The sequence below is a fragment of the Protomyctophum bolini genome (assembly GCF_963924005.1).
Source record: "Protomyctophum bolini genome assembly, chromosome: 3".
Classification (NCBI taxonomy): Eukaryota; Metazoa; Chordata; class Actinopteri; order Myctophiformes; family Myctophidae; genus Protomyctophum; species Protomyctophum bolini.
Window position 1 is genome coordinate 3,158,872 of NC_137864.1, and position 19,454 is coordinate 3,178,325.

General features: G+C 41.9%; 1 protein-coding gene and 1 pseudogene across 2 annotated transcripts; both read left to right on the forward strand.

Moving 5' to 3' along the window:
* Window positions 1–2,106: 2,106 nt before the first annotated feature.
* On the forward strand, window positions 2,107–3,237 carry LOC308312642 (creatine kinase, testis isozyme-like; the record flags this gene model as incomplete). The annotated part of the gene is made up of 1 exon (XM_080759305.1): window positions 2,107–3,237. One exon carries the CDS (start codon window positions 2,107–2,109, stop codon window positions 3,235–3,237), a length of 1,131 nt encoding a protein of 376 aa, XP_080615431.1.
* A 2,600-nt stretch (window positions 3,238–5,837) lies between these two features.
* On the forward strand, window positions 5,838–6,659 carry LOC308313358 (creatine kinase, testis isozyme-like; annotated as a pseudogene). The gene has a single exon. The product of its transcript is annotated as a creatine kinase, testis isozyme-like (transcript).
* The last annotated feature ends 12,795 nt before the right edge of the window (window positions 6,660–19,454 follow it).

Genomic DNA, 19,454 nt, shown 5'->3' on the forward strand with positions numbered 1-19,454 from the left:
GTAAGTGACAGAGTAGGCTAAGATGTCACTGATTTGTCACTGATTCTCAATCTATTTCAAATGAATTTGTATGTTTGTTTTGTCGTGTAATTTTCTATAGGCCTACACTAACAAACTAGAGAAGAATAATGTTCTCTAAACCAACAGGCAAAGTAGTGTAAAACCTTGTCAAAGCATCTATAGATTAAATGAATAAACGCAGGCAGAGAGATGAACTGAAGGTCCCATCTGAGAAATTAGCACGGTGACCAAAATGTAGCCTATAGTTGAACATTTGACATAGTTATTATGAATATTATGAAATTATGGATTGTCACGAAACCACAGTTTTTAATTGGTGAGACCTTGGTAAGGGGAGTTTGGGGGAATGCAGATGTGTATATGTTTGACTTTGTAGGCTATAGGCTAATATCTTCACAACACCATGGGAGTTCCATAAACCACGTCCAACCCAGGTTTGGCTCAGACAGTTAATTTAGCTCCTATGCCATGCACGAAAATGTGGAACGCTCTACCAACAGCTGTTATTAAGAAATGTGAATCTGAGACTCCTTCTCAAAGGCTGGCCCCTGCAAAATCCCCTGCCCCCCTCTTTATTTTTATTGATTGAAATATTTATTAACAGTTTGCAGAATGACAGTACATTTCAAGCACAAACTCAATACAAAGACTGTTAACTGAGTGGACGACCCGGCAATTAAGCATTACACTTGTTTACAATAGGGTCCACCTTGTTCAATTCATCAAAACATTTAGAGACGTACAAATAGACACTTGTATATAGTTAAAGAACAGAACAGGAATTCATCATAAAGGAAGCAAAAAGGGAAAAGAAACATATACAGTGAGGGGAAAGTGTAGTAGGCTACACTAGCCTCCTTTTTTTCTCACTGTAGGCCTATGATGATTTTGGTTTTTGCATAGAAGTGTATAGGCCTATTGTATGTCTTTAAAACTAACCCGTGGCTTCCCGAGGTTAGGTTTAGGGTTGGGTTTTGGGTAGGGTATGTGTCGGACTAATGCCTGTCGCAGGCTGGGCTCCGGGATGAAATGAGGGTGCAGTTGAAAATGACGAGGGGGCACACATCATTTTATATAGTAAAACAATATGTACATGAAACTTAGACTGAGGGGGCATAATTTTCAACTGAGGGTGGCCTGTCGGACTGTTAACTCTAAGACCCGCATTCATTTCTACTTGCAAAAAATTGATTTCAACCACTACTACTACTTTGTACTACGAGGACTAAGACTCAAAAATATGTAAAAGAGAAAAAAAAAGTTTTATGAAAAATGTATAATAATTATATAATAATATAATAAATTAATAATTTACATTTGGGGGATATCTTTCACAATAATGAATAAAACATGTTCTAGACATTCTAATGATCACAAAAAAGCGGTCACCTCACCACCGAAAGACCAGTCGTTGGACCAAACACAAGCACCCACCCAAAACCCAACCCTGGCTAAACCTATAACCTCACAGGAAGCCACGGGTTATAGTTTTAACCTGCTACGCATGTCGGGATCGAGCCACATGTTTTTAAACAACTACTATGAAATGCAAGCAGCGCAGCGGGTGCTCTGAAGCTTTGATTAGACAGAGGTCTGTTATAAAGCGGAGCGGTCGGTCATTATCAACAAATAACACACTGCTGAATTCAGCGATTGACCATTCACAATCAAGCATAAAACCGAGCTGTGTAATAAAGTGGTTTAAACTGATTTCGATGCTATATTAACTAATTTAATATATACAGTATGACCCATTGTCCTCAATTACCCCTGGGGGTCCCAGGATGATGGATCCCGCTGCCTTAGTGCACGCTATCTGACCTCAGCCCAGGGCTGGAGCCAGCAAGCCTCTGACACAGAGTTGTAACTTCAGGACAAGACTGACATGCCTTCTGTGAGGACACAGTTTGTGTTACGTCACGCATGGCGTCAGAGAAGAGTTCGGTCAGCCTAATATAAGGTGTAGCAGAGGAGGATATCTTCAACATACAGAAAGACAGAGATAGAGGAATAGGAATAAGAATTTGAGAATTCTTGCGATAAGAACCGATCAAAATGTCAGACGTGGAGACTCTAGCTGCCCATATGGCTAAAATGAACCTCAGGGGATTGACGGCTGAGGATGAATACCCAGATCTAAGCAAGCACAACAACCACATGGCCAAGGTCCTCACCAAGGACATGTACAAGAAACTGCGGGAGCGCGTCACCCCCAGCGGATACACCATCGAAGGTGTCATTCAAACAGGGGTTGACAATCCCGGCCATCCGTTCATTATGACAGTGGGCTGCGTGGCCGGAGACGAGGAGACGTATGAGGTCTTCAAGGAGCTGCTGGACCCCGTGATCGAGGACAGGCACGGAGGATACAAACCCACAGACAAACACAAGACCGACATCAACCCCGACAACCTGAAGGGTGGAGATGACCTTGACCCTGCCTACGTCCTGAGCTCCCGTGTCCGAACCGGCAGGAGCATTCGTGGGCTCTCCCTGCCGCCACACTGCACCCGTGGAGAGAGGCGGAGTGTGGAGAAACTTTCGATTGACGCTCTGGCATCTCTGACAGGTGATCTGAAGGGGAAGTACTTCGCACTGAAGGACATGACTGATGCCGAGCAACAGCAGCTCATCGACGACCACTTCCTTTTCGACAAGCCAGTCTCTCCTCTGCTGCTGTCCGCTGGGATGGGCCGAGACTGGCCCGATGCCAGGGGCATCTGGCATAACGACAACAAGACGTTCCTGGTGTGGGTGAACGAGGAGGACCACCTGCGCGTCATCTCCATGGAGAATGGAGGAAACATGAAGGTGGTCTTCAACCGCTTCTGCACCGGCCTCACCAAGATTGAAGAGCTGTTCAAAGCGAACGGACATCCATTCATGTGGAACGAGCATCTGGGCTACGTGTTGACCTGCCCCTCTAACCTGGGAACCGGCCTGCGTGCAGGAGTGCACGTCAAGCTGCCCAAAGTGAGCGAACACCCCAAATTTGAGGAGGTTCTCAAGAACCTACGGCTCCAGAAACGCGGAACCGGTGGCGTTGACACGGCCGCTTCGGGCGGCGTGTTCGACATCTCCAACGCCGACAGACTGGGCTTCTCTGAGGTGGAGCTGGTGCAGATGGTGATAGACGGAGTCAAGCTGCTGGTTGAAATGGAGAAGAAGCTGGAGGCAGGAGGGTGCATCGACGACATGGTACCAGCCCCGAAATAAGTCCCTCTAGTCTATGATACATGATATCACTGGCAATACATCTTGTCAGAGGTCGGGGGATACCCCCTATTTTGATTTCAGATAAATAAGATTGACCTATGATGTGTAATATTCTTTTTTTTAATTTGATTTGTAAATCTTTTTTTACAACTTTTTTTCCCCCCAATTTTACATATATTTTTTTATACAAACGGTTAATTGTTGACATTCATTTTGTTAGAAGATAGATCTCATTTTGTTTAGGGAATGTGTAGTCATTGGTCAAGTCATTTTTTTATTTCCTATTATCTTCACATTTTTGTAGCTTATTTCTTTCTAAGATAAAAACCAATGGCCATTGTCCACATCTTTATTTTTCAGAACTTTTATTTCACTGTGGCATGTTATGATGAAGGTGATTAGTATTATTGTACTTAATTTTATTTAATTTTTATTTGACTATTTGGGACACAAGAGCTTTTTTACTTTTGATGAAGAACACCCGTGTTTTGGTTCATTATGATGTTGATTGATCCTTTTTGTTTATTCATCTTTTGTATTTATTATTGTACTTAAGTTATTTTATTTAAATACAGAACGTTGATCGTTTATGGACATTGGGGGTTAGAAGATAGCTCTTATTGTGTTATAGGAACTTGTGGTCTATAAGTAAATGTTTGCTCTTATTCTCAAGATCTTAGATTTGTTTTCCTAAGATCTATATTGGGAATGTTTTTAGATATAACTCACAGTCACAGACTTGGTGCACATACAATTACACTGGTATGTTTGTATTTAGAACCCAGTTAGGAGTTATAAGCATATAATTTGCTTATTATCTTAATATTGAAATGACACTTGATGGTGGATGATGATGATGATGATGTATCAAATATTGTAAAAATGTTATTTTTTTGTTTGTGTTTATTTTATACAGCTCTTACGGTGTTGTTGGTTTACTTAGGAAGTATAGTCTAACCGAGTTTAAATAAATTTAGTTTGTTCTTATTTTCTAGATGTTCTCATTTGTTCAATGACAATTATACCTCCATGTTTTAATAGATTATACGTAGAAACAATTGCACCACACCTTTTTATTTTCCTTATTTGTGTATAAAAGTGGAAATGCTCTGTTTATAGTTCCTTTTTGAAAGGTCTAATATTCCTTTTTTTTATTAACACAGTTCATTGTTTGACATTCCAAGTGGATACAATCCAGCTATCATTGTTATAAGTTGTCATTAGCATATCCCTGTTGTAATGACTTGATGTTGCATTTTATTATTGCTATTTATTTAATTTGTTTTAATCAATCATCTGACAGAACTGTTAATTGCATATAATGTTTAGATTCTTTGTAAGTAGTGCAGAGTAGTGGGTTTCACCGCAGCTAAAGCCAAATTCAGACTGGGTGCATCTCAGGAGCCAGGACTGGTAAAAAAAAAAAAGAAACATCATTTTTTCACAAGCTTTATATGGCTTACTTTTTCTTTCTTTATCACTGCTATATCACCTGACTACCAAATCAGTTTACTTCTGGCCCTTTTATTTCTCTCTTTTAAGTAATATATTATTATACTATATTTTTACGATTTAGGCATTTAGCATATACTTATCCAGAGCGGCTTACAAGTGTAAAATATGTAAATGGCAAGAACCCTATAGTGGGCCCTATATCAACCAAAGACATGGTAGGATTGCATGCAGTGCAAAGAGAACAATGCATTGCTTCAATTCACTAGTCGGAATAAACACACCATGGGGAGGTTTAAGGGATTTATTGACAGTGACGAAATGGAGGGACGCGGGAAGGACAAAGACCCTGGAGTCTTTGGGGAGGAGGTCGTATGGCGTTCGTCGTAAGGCGTTCGTTCGTCTTACGGTGCGCATGGACAATGGAACCTGAGAAGGAGAGGAGAGAGTTTTGTTTTAATCGTTTGATCCACTTTTGGCAAGGTGAATGTAGCGCCGAAAAAGCTCCTTTGGGGGGGGAGGGAGCGGGGAGAGGAGCTGCTATGGAGGTGAAGGGGTGGGGGTGGGTTTGCGAGAAGCCTGTAGGAAGGCAGCTATAGTGTGCGACGCAGCGAGGCCGGCGAAACACGGAGGATTCTGGGTGGTACTGGGCAGGTATAAATGGGGACAGGTATAGGTTGACGTGGAGGGCGGAGAGTCTATGGGGGAGACACACATGAGATAAGACATGCTTTTAGGCTGGATTATATATAGGTGCCTGGACCGTTAGGACGGCCTAGGCCGGTGTGAACGACCCTCAACAAGAGGGATGATTACATGCATTTTGTTGATCCCCAAGTAGGCTACAGGTGCCAGCTCCACTGCTGATCAATTAAACGTCAGACTAGAGGTTGGTCTGAATAACATAAGGTGTTGTAGATGGAAATGTCTTCAGTTGTAGAAACACCAAGATAATATTAGGAATTTGTGAATTCTCTTGACTGGAAATAATCAACTATTGATAGATTTATTCTGTTTCTGATCCTGATTCTGACCCTGAACAAAATTGCAGACGTGGAGACTCTAGCTGCCCATATGGCTAAAATGAACCTCAGGGGAATGACGGCTGAGGATGAATACCCGCAGATCTAAGCAAGCACAACAACCATATGGCCAAGGTCCTCACCGAGGACATGTACAAGACACTGCGGGACCCTGCCTACGTCCTGAGCTCCCGTGTCCGAACCGGCAGGAGCATTCGTGGGCTCTCCCTGCCGCCACACTGCACCCGTGGAGAGAGGCGGAGTGTGGAGAAACTTTCGATTGACGCTCTGGCATCTCTGACGGGTGATCTGAAGGGGAAGTACTTCGCACTGAAGGACATGACCGATGCCGAGCAACAGCAGCTCATCGACGACCACTTCCTTTTCGACAAGCCAGTCTCTCCTCTGCTGCTGTCCGCTGGGATGGGCCGAGACTGGCCCGATGCCAGGGGCATCTGGCATAACGACAACAAGACGTTCCTGGTGTGGGTGAACGAGGAGGACCACCTGCGCGTCATCTCCATGGAGAACGGAGGAAACATGAAGGTGGTCTTCAACCGCTTCTCACCAAGATTGAAGAGCTGTTCAAAGCGAACGGACATCCATTCATGTGGAACGAGCATCTGGGCTACGTGTTGACCTGCCCCTCTAACCTGGGAACCGGCCTGCGTGTAGGAGTGCACGTCAAGCTGCCCAAAGTGAGCGAACATTGCTAATTTGAGGAGGTTCTCAAGAACCTAAGGCTCCAGAAACGCGGAACCGGTGGCGTTGACACGGCCGCTACGGGCGGCGTGTTCGACATCTCCAACGCCGACAGACTGGAGACTGGGCTTCTCTGAGGTGGAGCTGGTGCAGACGGTGATAGACGGAGTCAAGATGCTGGTTGAAATGGAGAAGAAGCTGGAGGCAGGAGGGTGCATCGACGATATGGTACCGGCCCCGAAATAAGTCCTCTTGACTATTAGTCATAGGGTGGGACAGGTCATGCAGGTGTGCCCGAGGATGACGCAGAACCCTGAGGCCAAATGGACATAGTGGCCGAATTTGGTATTGCAGCTCGAGCCAGCGCTGGTCCGTTTGACTATCATTGCGCACGTTCATGTTATTGGGGGCCATCAGGCCATGACACGTGAACGAATGTTTCATACACGTGAACGCGCACAAACGGCACAATGATATAGTCAACGGCCAGCGCGTTCATGTTATTGGGGCAATCCATCCCAGAATGCACTTGTTCCTATAGGAGTGAAATCGCCTCGTGCGCTTTTGAGCAACTTAATGCAAGTGGATGGGAGGAGGAATCCGGTGCCGTCTCTATTCATATATACTCTAAGGCTATATGGGACACAAGACTTTTGATTTACTGGATCTGTTGCAGAGTAGCATCAGTCTGAAGCCAACGGCCTTCTATCCTCTCCGGTCAAGGAGATTTCCTCTTGACCTAGTGGTAGATGTTTTCTTTCCAGATTTGAATCTACATATCGAGTCATCAGAGGTCCAAGAATACCCCTTGCTTAATTTGAGTTGAGTTGTTTAACTTGTTTGAGTTGACCCATGATTTGTAAAATGTGACCTCGGCTGTGTAATTTATTAATTTCTGGCTTGAGTGCAATTTTAGTTTAGTTTTTTTTATTTGTTAGAAGATAGCTTATTGTGTTTAACTTTTTGAAATACAATGTTCTACCATTGTTCATCTACCAAGTCATTTTCTTCCTTAAAGGACCACTTCACCACTTTTCAACCTATCTTCATATAATAGCTGGTCCTCACTAATAATCATGATAGAATGGCGCAATTTTATTCTACTCGGTCTGTGTCTCATAGGAGGGCTGTGGGCAGTTCAGAAACTGTCTTCCAGTGACATCATCGATGGGGAATACAAGCTAATAGAAACGGCAGGCTTTCTAGTCCTGAAAAGTTGCAATGCGAAAATGGAAGCCATCATTCTCACGATAATGAAAATCAAAATATTTTTGTAAAAAAATAAAAGTCTGCCTAATGATGATGTCACTGGAAGACGGTTTCTGAACTGCCCACAGCCCTCGTATGAGACACAGACAGAGTAGAAAGAAATTGCGCCATTTTTTCATGATTATTAGTGAGGACCTATTATATGAAGATAGGTTGAAAAGTGGTGAAGTGGTCCTTTAAATCTGCGGAACCATGCCGCAGCTTTATTGTTCAGAACTTGTATTATACTGGAAACTAGGGGGTTGATTTACATAGAAGCACTAATACTCATTGTTCTTTTGAGGGGCGAAAGGGGGCTAGCCCCTCCAATGTGATGACATGTGTGTGGCCAAGTCAATGGACTTTTTTAGGAACTTTCAGGCCAAGCCAAGCTCCTTGCTTTCACCGTGGAGCTGTGTGCGATGTAATTATAACAATACAATGTAAAGGTTATACTAGTGACCTTTTGACCAATGCGGCCCTCGACGCCCCAAGTTGAGTTCGACACCCCTGTATACTGTAATTCCTAATTCCACAAAGTTAATTGTCAACACAACATGATGGTTTTGTTTGTTCATATACTGCGTGTGCATAACGTGTACGTGAACAAACACACTGTGTAAGAATTGAGAGGAAAGAACACGTTATCTTCCATGTCATCTTCAACAGGATGTGTGGCCTTTATGCTGCAGATCTGCAGGGGGTTGGTTGGGGTTGTTCGGTTTTGGTATAAGGTTTTCTGGCCTATGGATGAATTTTGTAACTTTTATTTAAGTATAGTAGATTTGAATGCATAGAATTACTGGAACCCCCAGCTGCTCTAATAGTATACTGTTTGCAGCATCAACCTATATCCACCCCATAATGGAGGAGCGCATGCAGGGGTATTGCCGTGGATTGTCCACTGAAACAGAGTCATTCCCTCGATGCAAAAGCATGCGTATACGGAACAGATTCACATTGTTGGGGTGATACGGTTGTATATTGTATGAGAATATAATTAATTCACTAAATATAATTTAGTTAACATTGCAGTCAGTGGTATCATGCCACATATAGAGAAAGCCACCAGTACTGGCTTGATTGTTTATATATCTTATTGATTCACTTTCAAAACAAATACTGTACGGGTACTAAATTCTCCTGCTGTAGAAGGAGAATCAGCGAAACATAGAAACATATTCGAGCGAAATCAGAGAAATCAGAATCAGAGAAATCATAATCAGAGAAACATAGTACACAGTATGTTTCTTTAATTGATTCGTAAAGAAGATTGTTGAAACCAAAATGAGGAACTGCGGCAACGTTGGTTTTTACAGAGCTTATATGGAAATGACTGAGCAGTGCAGAATCATCTGTGTTTGACAGTACGCTTCCTGCAGCTTGTCCTTGAGATAACATAACGTCTATGTCAGACTTGAAACAGTGGAAAGATAAAGGGTCTTGGGTTCAAATTCTCAGATCTCTATGAGAGGAATATATTCAGTAGTTTTGAGAAAATTCGTACCAAATATGATGAATACAGATGAATACAAAATGAATATCAACATCTTTGTATTGTGCAATAATTAGATATAGGGAGGGCGGTGAAATTATGACAGGCATTTGCTGCTGTAAAAAAAACACTCGAAATAGACACTCGTGCTTTCTATGGTGTGATTTGGGGCCCTAAAGATGAATACAAAATTAATATAAACATCTTAATATTGTCCAATATACTTCAATACGGAGGGGAGTTACTGCCGTCAAAATATGATTAAGGTGTACGTTGGGGCCCTAAAGATGAATACAAATTTAGGTAACACTTGCTATGCATCCCAAATAAGCTTTATAATGTGTTATGATAAAGTTCATGATTATTTATAAGTAACCTACTTATATTATTATATTGTGAATGTGGGACCTGATCTCTAGATGGGAGGGTCCGAACCTATAGTTATTATAATTAACCAACAACATGCGATTGCGATACCATATTCCCTGGTATAGTAGGCCTATATGACTTTTCCATAGGATCATAAGCCACAGCCATTTCTACGTTTATGACTTTAATTACTTACAGGTGTTTGATATTACTATCACCTCTTATAGGCTCTTCAACACACTGAACAAAAGGGAAGTGGCCATTCTTTTATCTCTCTGCGAAGTTTCAAAATACTCTGTTGCAACAATGTATACATTTGCACAATGTATACACATTGTTGCAACAGAGTATTTTGAAACGTTTATCTGATCAAATTAAAGGAAGAAGAGAGGTCCGTAGAGATTTATAAAAGAACGGCCACTTCCCTTTTTGTTCAGTGTGTTGAAGAGCCTATGAGAGGTGATAGTAATATCAAACACCTGTAAGTAATTAAAGTCATAAACGTATAGAAATGGCTGTGGCTTATGATCCCGGACGAATCGAGGTCCTAGAGGAAGATATTTATGCTAATGTTGCGATCAAGACTAGGCCTGCAGCTGAGCAGAAACGTCCTGCACGGAAGATACCGCAGGTCCTGCAGTCTGGTAAGAGATAATAATTAATTAGTTAGTTATTAATGTTATTAAAATATTTATATCAATATGGCAATGTAGAAAAATGTCATGTTATACAAGTAAAAGTCCGGTAATCAAAATTCACTTCAAGTACAAAAAGTATGAGATACTTGTGGTTATATAAGTATTGGCCTCAAAATATACTTTGTAGCCTACCAAAAGTATAAGTACTGATTATGCAGAATGTCCTGTTTCACAAATTATCATATTATGTGTAAATTATATATATATACTGTATATATATATATATATATATATATATATATATATATATATATATATATATATATATATATATCATACATACATACATACATACATACATACATACATATATTATATATATATATATATATATATATATTATATACAGTATATATATATGGCAGCTCAACAAGCACACCTCGCATCGGCAACATCCTGTGAGCTTGTAGATTGGCTATTTTCAAATAGCCAAAGCTTAAATATGGCTGAAGTCAGTGAAGTGGTTAATTAATGTAATAATCAAAATCTACAAATGTCTAGTAACAAAAGCTACCAAATAATTGTAGTGGAGTTAAAATGTACAATATTTGTCTCTGAGCCTTAGTGGAGTAGAAGCAAAAGTAGAGGAAATTGGAAATAGGCTACTATCCCGTATAAGGTAAAGGTAGCTCAGAATTGTTAGCCTGGCTAATAAGCCAGACTAATATCACACGACACTGTCAGGCAATTCTTTTTTTGCCAACGGTTGATTCGGTCTGGCTTATTAGCCAGGCTACAGAATTGTACCTAAGTACTTGATTAAAACGACTTGCATCACTCATATTGAACATTCGAACCAATGCTCCGTCGGACTAGCCTGGCTAACGCCAGGGCTCCACCGGGCGCGTGTCCGCGTCGCGTCAGCGTCACCGTCACAGAATGTTCCCTTTTTAATCAATGAAGGTTGGCTCCACTGCCCGCGACGCCCCGCGTTGCGTCGCGTCTCCGTCACCATTAAAATTGAACCGGTTCGTTTTTTGACGCACGCGACGGAGACGCAATAACGCACCCAAATGCGCCCGGTGGAGCCCTGGCGTAATAAGCCAGACCGAATCAGCCGTTGGCAAAAAAAGATTTGCCTGCCGGCGGCGACAGTGTTGTGTGATATTAGGTTTACCGTCGGACCATAGTATGCCTCCCCATTAAATCATCAGGGAAGAGATATCCATGACCATACCTATGGGTATTATATTGTTCACAATTGATCCCACCCATAGGCAGTAATATGATTGCAGCGCCTATTCTAAAATGTCCAGGCTGGCATTAATTCACATAAATTGGTATTAGAGATTACGTTTTTTCAGTAGTTCTGAAACTTTTTCAAGACAAGGCCCACCAAAATGATTTACTTTGAATTGATGAATTCAAGGCTTCATGGGTTGATATAAAATAAGTCACTTTTTGGGTGAACTATATCTCTGGTCCATATCTCTAATGCGTTTCATTTAGAGCTATGTTACTCTCAACTTCTGCCGCTCGCATAAATGCAGACCAGCCTCTACTCTTTAGCGTAAATAAAAAGAACGTTTTTGCTACTGACCAAAACAAAGGCGAGTTGTGTCATTAGAAAGCCTATACTTTCCTTAGTGGACGCACTCTGAGCCCCCCACCACACGTATAAACTGTACATTTTGGCCAAAAGGGGATTTTGTTTCCAAAAATACTTTTAGTTACTCCGCTGCGCCTTCTACCGATATTGCCCAGAGAACTGCCTCACAGAGAATATTTTTCCTCGGGTGAAAAAAAATCCCTTTCTGGCCAAAAAGTACAGTTTATACGTGTGGTGGGAGGCTCAGTGCTTAGTGCGTAAGGAAAGTAGGCTTTCTAATGACACAACTAGCCTTTGTTTTGGTGAGTAGCAAAAACGTTATTTTTATTTACGCCAAAGAGTAGAGGCTGGTCTGCATTCATGCGAGCGGCAGAAGTTGAGAGTAACATAGCTCTAAATGAAACGCATTAGATGATTAGAGCTATATGGACCAGAGCTATAGGTGAACTAACTGCTTTAAACAACTTTCAAACTTTATGAAACACTTGAACTGATCTCCCTCCCCCCTCTTTCATTCCCCCCCTCCGTGTGTGTGTGTGTGTGTGTGTGTGTGTGTGTGCGTGCATGCGTGCGTGCGTGCGTGTGTCTCCGTGTAGTCTGTGTGTCAGTGTATGCGCATGTGTGCGCATTCGCAGACCACTACGGGCCGGTTGGATTGGCGTTTGGATTGCTCTGTGTCGTTCAAGCGCTCCTCAACATTGGCCTCAGATGCTCTCTGCGTAAGTCAAGTTTCATAACAATTTATGTTATCATAATAATGTTTTAGAATTAAAAGTGCAAGGCTCTGTGAGCTTGTACGTGTTATTTTTGAGGACTATAGACCACTTTTCCTTCTGAAAAGCTTATAAATGGTGCCTTATATATACTAGCCCTTACCCGTTGTGAGATATTTGCCCCATCTTGTGGCCGCGGGGGGTACTGCACCCAGGCGCATTGCCCATGGGTTATGTATACATGTCAGAACAAAGCTGTATGCAAAACTCATCATTATTGTTGATTCTCCTTTACAGATTCTCAACTGATTAAAGAGAACAACAACCTGACTAAACTCAACGTTGAGTTACAGAACAGATATCAGAGATATGACAATTACAATCACAATGTTTGGTTACAGTCCAGATATGACACCCTGACTGAACTCAATGTTGAGATACAGTCCAGATCCGACACCCTGAATGAACTCAATGTTGAGTTACAGTCCAGATCCGACACCCTGACTGAACTCAATGTTGAGTTACAGTCCAGATCCGACACCCTGACTAAACTCAATGTTGAGTTACAGTCCAGATCCAACAACCTGGCTGAACTCAATGTTGAGTTACAGTCCAGATATGACAACCTGACTAAACTCAATGTTGAGTTACAGTCCAGATCCGACACCCTGACTGAACTCAATGTTGAGTTACAGTCCAGATATGACAACCTGACTAAACTCAATGTTGAGTTACAGTCAAGATATGACAACCTGACTGAACTCGATGTTGAATTACAGTCCAGAAATGACAACCTGACTAAACTCAATGTTGAGTTACAGTCCCGATTTGACAACCTGACTGAACTCGATGTTGAGTTAATGTCCAGATTTGACAACCTGACTAAACTCAATGTTGAGTTACAGTCCCGATTTGACAACCTGACTGAACTCAATGTTGAGTCACAGTCCAGATATGACACCCTGACTTATATATACTAGCCCTTACCCGTTGTGAGATATTTGCCCCATCTTGTGGCCGCGGGGGGTACTGCACCCAGGCGCATTGCCCATGGGTTATGTATACATGTCAGAACAAAGCTGTATGCAAAACTCATCATTATTGTTGATTCTCCTTTACAGATTCTCAACTGATTAAAGAGAACAACAACCTGACTAAACTCAACGTTGAGTTACAGAACAGATATCAGAGATATGACAATTACAATCACAATGTTTGGTTACAGTCCAGATATGACACCCTGACTGAACTCAATGTTGAGATACAGTCCAGATCCGACACCCTGAATGAACTCAATGTTGAGTTACAGTCCAGATCCGACACCCTGACTGAACTCAATGTTGAGTTACAGTCCAGATCCGACACCCTGACTAAACTCAATGTTGAGTTACAGTCCAGATCCAACAACCTGGCTGAACTCAATGTTGAGTTACAGTCCAGATATGACAACCTGACTAAACTCAATGTTGAGTTACAGTCCAGATCCGACACCCTGACTGAACTCAATGTTGAGTTACAGTCCAGATATGACAACCTGACTAAACTCAATGTTGAGTTACAGTCAAGATATGACAACCTGACTGAACTCGATGTTGAATTACAGTCCAGAAATGACAACCTGACTAAACTCAATGTTGAGTTACAGTCCCGATTTGACAACCTGACTGAACTCGATGTTGAGTTAATGTCCAGATTTGACAACCTGACTAAACTCAATGTTGAGTTACAGTCCCGATTTGACAACCTGACTGAACTCAATGTTGAGTCACAGTCCAGATATGACACCCTGACTAAACAGAATGACACGTTACAGTCCAGTTACAACAACACAACTGCAGAGCCGCGTGCGTGATGAGCAGAAGTGAAGCTCCGTGGTCAGTGAAACATCAGTGTTTTTTATTCAATGTTATATCATAGTTGATATAGGTATTCCGGGACTCATTTGTAGATCTGTTATTTTGTGAATGAATGTACATGTGCCCCTGTATACGTCACCCTGTTTTCATCTCACTTCGTGCCCTGTGTCCCACTGATGTTCATATCATGGATGGATGTCTCTGCACTGATGTTCATATCATGGCTGTATCTGCCCCGTGAGATATCTCCTGTATCTAGCATTCAGTGACGTCTTGCATTATCTGCCCCTCTGTAAACAAACATGTCTTTTTGGCCTTGTTGTTTGACACGTTGGTCTGTGTAACGATTACAATAATATGCTATATTAACCGTGTCCATTTTGGACATGGAGAGAGATCCTTTTGAATGCTGTCCGGACCTACCATTTTCTCTCCCGGTGTAATGGGTAATATATCTGATGGAAAATCCTTCTAGCTCTGCTTGTCTCACTTCTCTTCCTTGTGTCTGTCAAATTCATTTTAAGGTATTCTGGTATATACTCTGTAATACTTTGACTTTGACTCATTTTAGTATTGTAGTTGTTCCTCTAAAGTATTTTTCCTTAAAAGGTTATTAATATAGGATTTAAGTTTAACAGTATATAACATTAAGGATGAAGTTTAATATTCACTTGTTTAAAAGGTTTTACAGTCCTTTACATTAGGTATTTTCTGACTTGAGTACTTTTACTCAATTACATTTCTCACAATTCTCCTGTACCAGGGTCGGATTCCCGACAATTTATTAGTTTATAATTCAAAGGTTATCTCAGTAATTTACAACTTTGTATGCCGAAATGGTCTCAGTGTATCCACTTTAACCACATAGTTTAGGAACAGAGATAGGAACTATCTCACGGGGCAGAGATAGCCCGGACATGCAATATCAGTTAGTGGAACCGGGGGACAGGGCATAACGTCATTGAGTGCAGTTTACCAGTCTTGCTAGAGAGAATACTAACTTCAAGGGCAAAAACACAGAGGCTGGGTGTTATGGCAAACGGAAACAAAACAATTCTTATCTACCAACGCTATAGCTAGGGGAGCAGTGTTACTATCTAAACTCTGGCAGGGCCAGAACCATATACTATTTTACAGTCAGTGGGACAGCGTGACATCAAATGTCAGTCACAGGGCAATGCATAATCAATAATTTGGCAAGACCATAGGAGACACCGGGTCATAAGATTACAAGGCCAAAGGACTCATGACCATCACCCACAAAATCACAGAAAATACCTAACAGTTATCACCTTGAATTGTTTTTCTGTAAAGGATCACAACAAATATTATGCTCTGTATATACTGTGCGTATTTTACTTGGATAAATTGTTTACCAATAATAATCAATAACAGTTAAAAGGAGGTAAACACTAATCTGTATTACAACATTAATCACAATCTTATTGTATCTGACTGTATAGTACAGTACGTAATGTTACAGACAGTATATTATTTGCATTTGACAAGAGTATTTTCTTGGAATAATTGTCTGTTGTAACTATCAACCATTTATAATTGACCTGGCAGTAGGCCTATAGGCCTACTAAATAAACTACTAAAGTATAATAGTATAATGTATATAAACTATAGCATAGATAACAAATAGATACATATAATAGTAAAAGCATTAGAGCCTACAGTATATCAATCTGAATATTAGTGCATTGCAAACAAATATTTATTTTGCCACAATGGTCACATCCATATAACCTGATGGATCAACCAAGTAGGGGACTATATGAACATTTGGGAACTTAACAACATGATTGATTGATTGATTGATTGATTGATTGATTGATTGAAGTATTTATTAACAGATTTACAGTACGTTTCAAGCACAACTCAATACAAAACTGTTAACTGTGGACGACACCATGAAGCCTTACACTTGTTTACAAGAGGGTCCACCGTGTTCAATTCATAATAACATTTAGAGACGTACAAATATACACTTCTATATAATAGCCGAAAACAGGAAATCATCATAGAGGGGAAAAGGGGTGGGTGGGGGATTCAGATTTTACCGGGGCCAGTTTTGAATTGCAGCCGTCCGTAGGTGCAGAGCCAAGGGATTTGCATACAGTCTTAATAGGGCGTTCCACATTTTGGTGGCATATAGGAGCGGAATGAATTCCGTCCCTTGTTTGTGTCGAATCTGGGTTGCACATGGTTTGTTGAACTCCCTCAACAAACCATGTGTGGGTGTGGACTTCGCTGACATGTCATTAAGGACATATTTAGACATGGGTATCTTGGTGGTGTATCGAATCTTGTGGACCAGACCCATTGCAAGATGCTGTACTCTGTCGTCGACCCTAAGCCATTCCAGCCTGTCAAAGTGGGCAGGGGTGAGGTGGGTTCGGGGGACTGGGGAGTGCAGGCCAAGTAGTAGCCAGCTGGCCAGTTTTGTTGGCCAACAATCAATTAGAAGCTGTAGCCACTCCCATCAAACCACTGAAGTCATGACTCTGTCAGTTAAAATCACACCCGTGTGAACTGATGTGACTAACTCTCTCTCTCTCTCTCTCTCTCTCTCTCTCTCTCTCTCTCTCTCTCTCTCTCTCTCTCTCTCTCTCTCTCTCTCTCATTAGCAGGCAACATTTCAGCACTATCGCTCTCTCTGTTTCTGGCACCCCCTACTGGTCATATAGTCATATACTGGTGCTCATGACCACATACATACATGACCACATGGGTACATAGGTGCACACGGACATTGCTGGTTGTAGGAGTGGTTGCACCACTCAAAAAAAGTAAAAACACACAGTTACGCACGCACGCACAAAGCACGCACGCACACACAGTGTCACACACCCCCCCCCCCCACACACACACACACACACACACACACATTTTAATCATTTATTTATGTCCACATAAGAGATACAAATACAAGGACACAAATATTTACAAGGTGCCGTACAGAATGCAGTCAGCACTTGAGATCACACACACACACACACACACACACACACACACACACAAAATAAAGTATGCTGGGATTGTTAATGTGAGCTTTTGACTTGCTCACACTTGTGCATATGCTGTTGAAAAGCTCACTGGGGGATGACACAGTATTGGCTACTGCACGGGTCATTATCAACACACAATCATGGAAAACATTCCAAAAGTGAATACCAATAAGGGGCCCGCCTCACTGCTGACAACACCTGAAAAGGAAATATAACGAGCTCTTGAAAGGATACGTTATGATAAATGTTCACATGACATGTGAAGCTTTTTCTTCATACTCAGGCCTATATGGCTTAAAGCACAAGCTTTTGGGGCACCAATTTGGAGGGGGGTGCGCGCCAAAAAGAAAGATCTCCTGACTTCTGATGCAATGGATGTGTTGTTGTGACGCTCAGATGAACAGGATGGTGGACCGGGAGGAAGGGCCGGGAAAGGATGTGATTGGGGAAGATGGGTGAAATGAATTACTGGAGTTCAATTATGCTGATCTTGCGGTCATTTGTCTGTGATTTGCATCTGTTATTTTGAGAAAGATCTATTCACCTTTTTCCTTGGGCTGTGTGTGCTCCACTTCCTGTCGATTTGATCCAATGAAATCCAATGAAACTGGTCAGATGACCAATGATATCCAATGAAATCGACAGGAAGTGGAGCACACACAGCCCAGGAAAAAGGTGAATACAAATTGAACAAGAGAGAGTGAAGAGTGGGGAGGGAAATGGTGCTAAATCCTAAATAAAGTGAGAGAGTATAGAGCATCGCAGTCCCGCCCCCTCGAGAGACCCGGAAAATAAATCCCCGTTCATTTTCCTCATAGACTTTTCAGAAAGTATTTATTTAAAGACGTTTACGCCGCGGACAAAGCCAACTCTTGCCGTGACAAATCATGACAACAAACAAAAAAATTCGGTCCAAACAAAGAATTAGAAAGTCGAAAAAAAATGGCAGGTTACAACAACTTTTTTGGTTGTTTTTCTTCTTTATAATTATTTGTTTGGTCCAAAATATTGTGTGTGCTGTCATTATTTGTCACGACAAGAGTTGGCTTCGTACGACGCTTAAAAGGTCTTTAAATAAATACGTTTTGCGTTGTCATGACAGGGTATTCTGTTTATGAATGGAGATAAAGAAGTTTCCATTGAAGGGTATACACAGAGGTTCCTCCATGCATTCCAATGCAACCAGCAGAAACGCCCTGTGGTCACACACACACACACACACACACACACACACACACACACACACACACACACACCTGATAGAACTTTACCATTTATATCACAAGGGGGTGCTGGTGAGCTATGACTTTCAATCAGTGTTGCCATGTCCACTTATTATTAAGAGACTTTGGGCTTGCTTTTCTTGTAAAGCTGCTTGTAAACAGGGTGCCGATTCTAGCGTGCCCCACAGGACGACTATATGGGGCCCTGCACGTTGCACAGACATACATATCATCATATCTATCTATCTTCTCCTTTCTTTTAATATATATTTTTTTATCCCACAATTTTGTAACCCATTTTTCACCCCTGTGTCAATCATCTAATGTGATCTTGGGCTCTACACACCCTCCGCCAACCTGGGGAGAGCAACGGACTTAACTCATGCTTCCTTCATGCTTGAGTGTCCAAGTTGCTCCTTTACACCTGACAGGGGGGGAGTTTCCCTGGTTGGACGTATAGTGCGTGGAAGGAACACGTTATTCCAACCAGTTCCTTTCCCCTCCATCAGGCGCCCCGGCTGGCCAGGGGGAGGCAGTTTAGAGACCAGGATTACTGCATGTTTTTGTGAGGGTACCTACCCTAGGGGACACGGGGAGAACATGCTAACTCCACACAGAAAGGCCCTTTTGCCAACCCCGCCTTTGGGTATGGGCACTGATGACGCGGAGGAGGAAACACGCCGCCAGCACCCACAGCGCCCCGAGCGGGAATCGAACCCAGGACCTTCTAGCTGTGAGGTGACAGCACTACCAACTGTGCCACCGTGCCCCTAAATCTTCTCCTTCTTTGACAATAACCCAATTTAAAAAAATAAAAAATGCTTCCACACCCAACCAGAAATGATAAATGGTACAGATATTTTGAGGAATTATTTT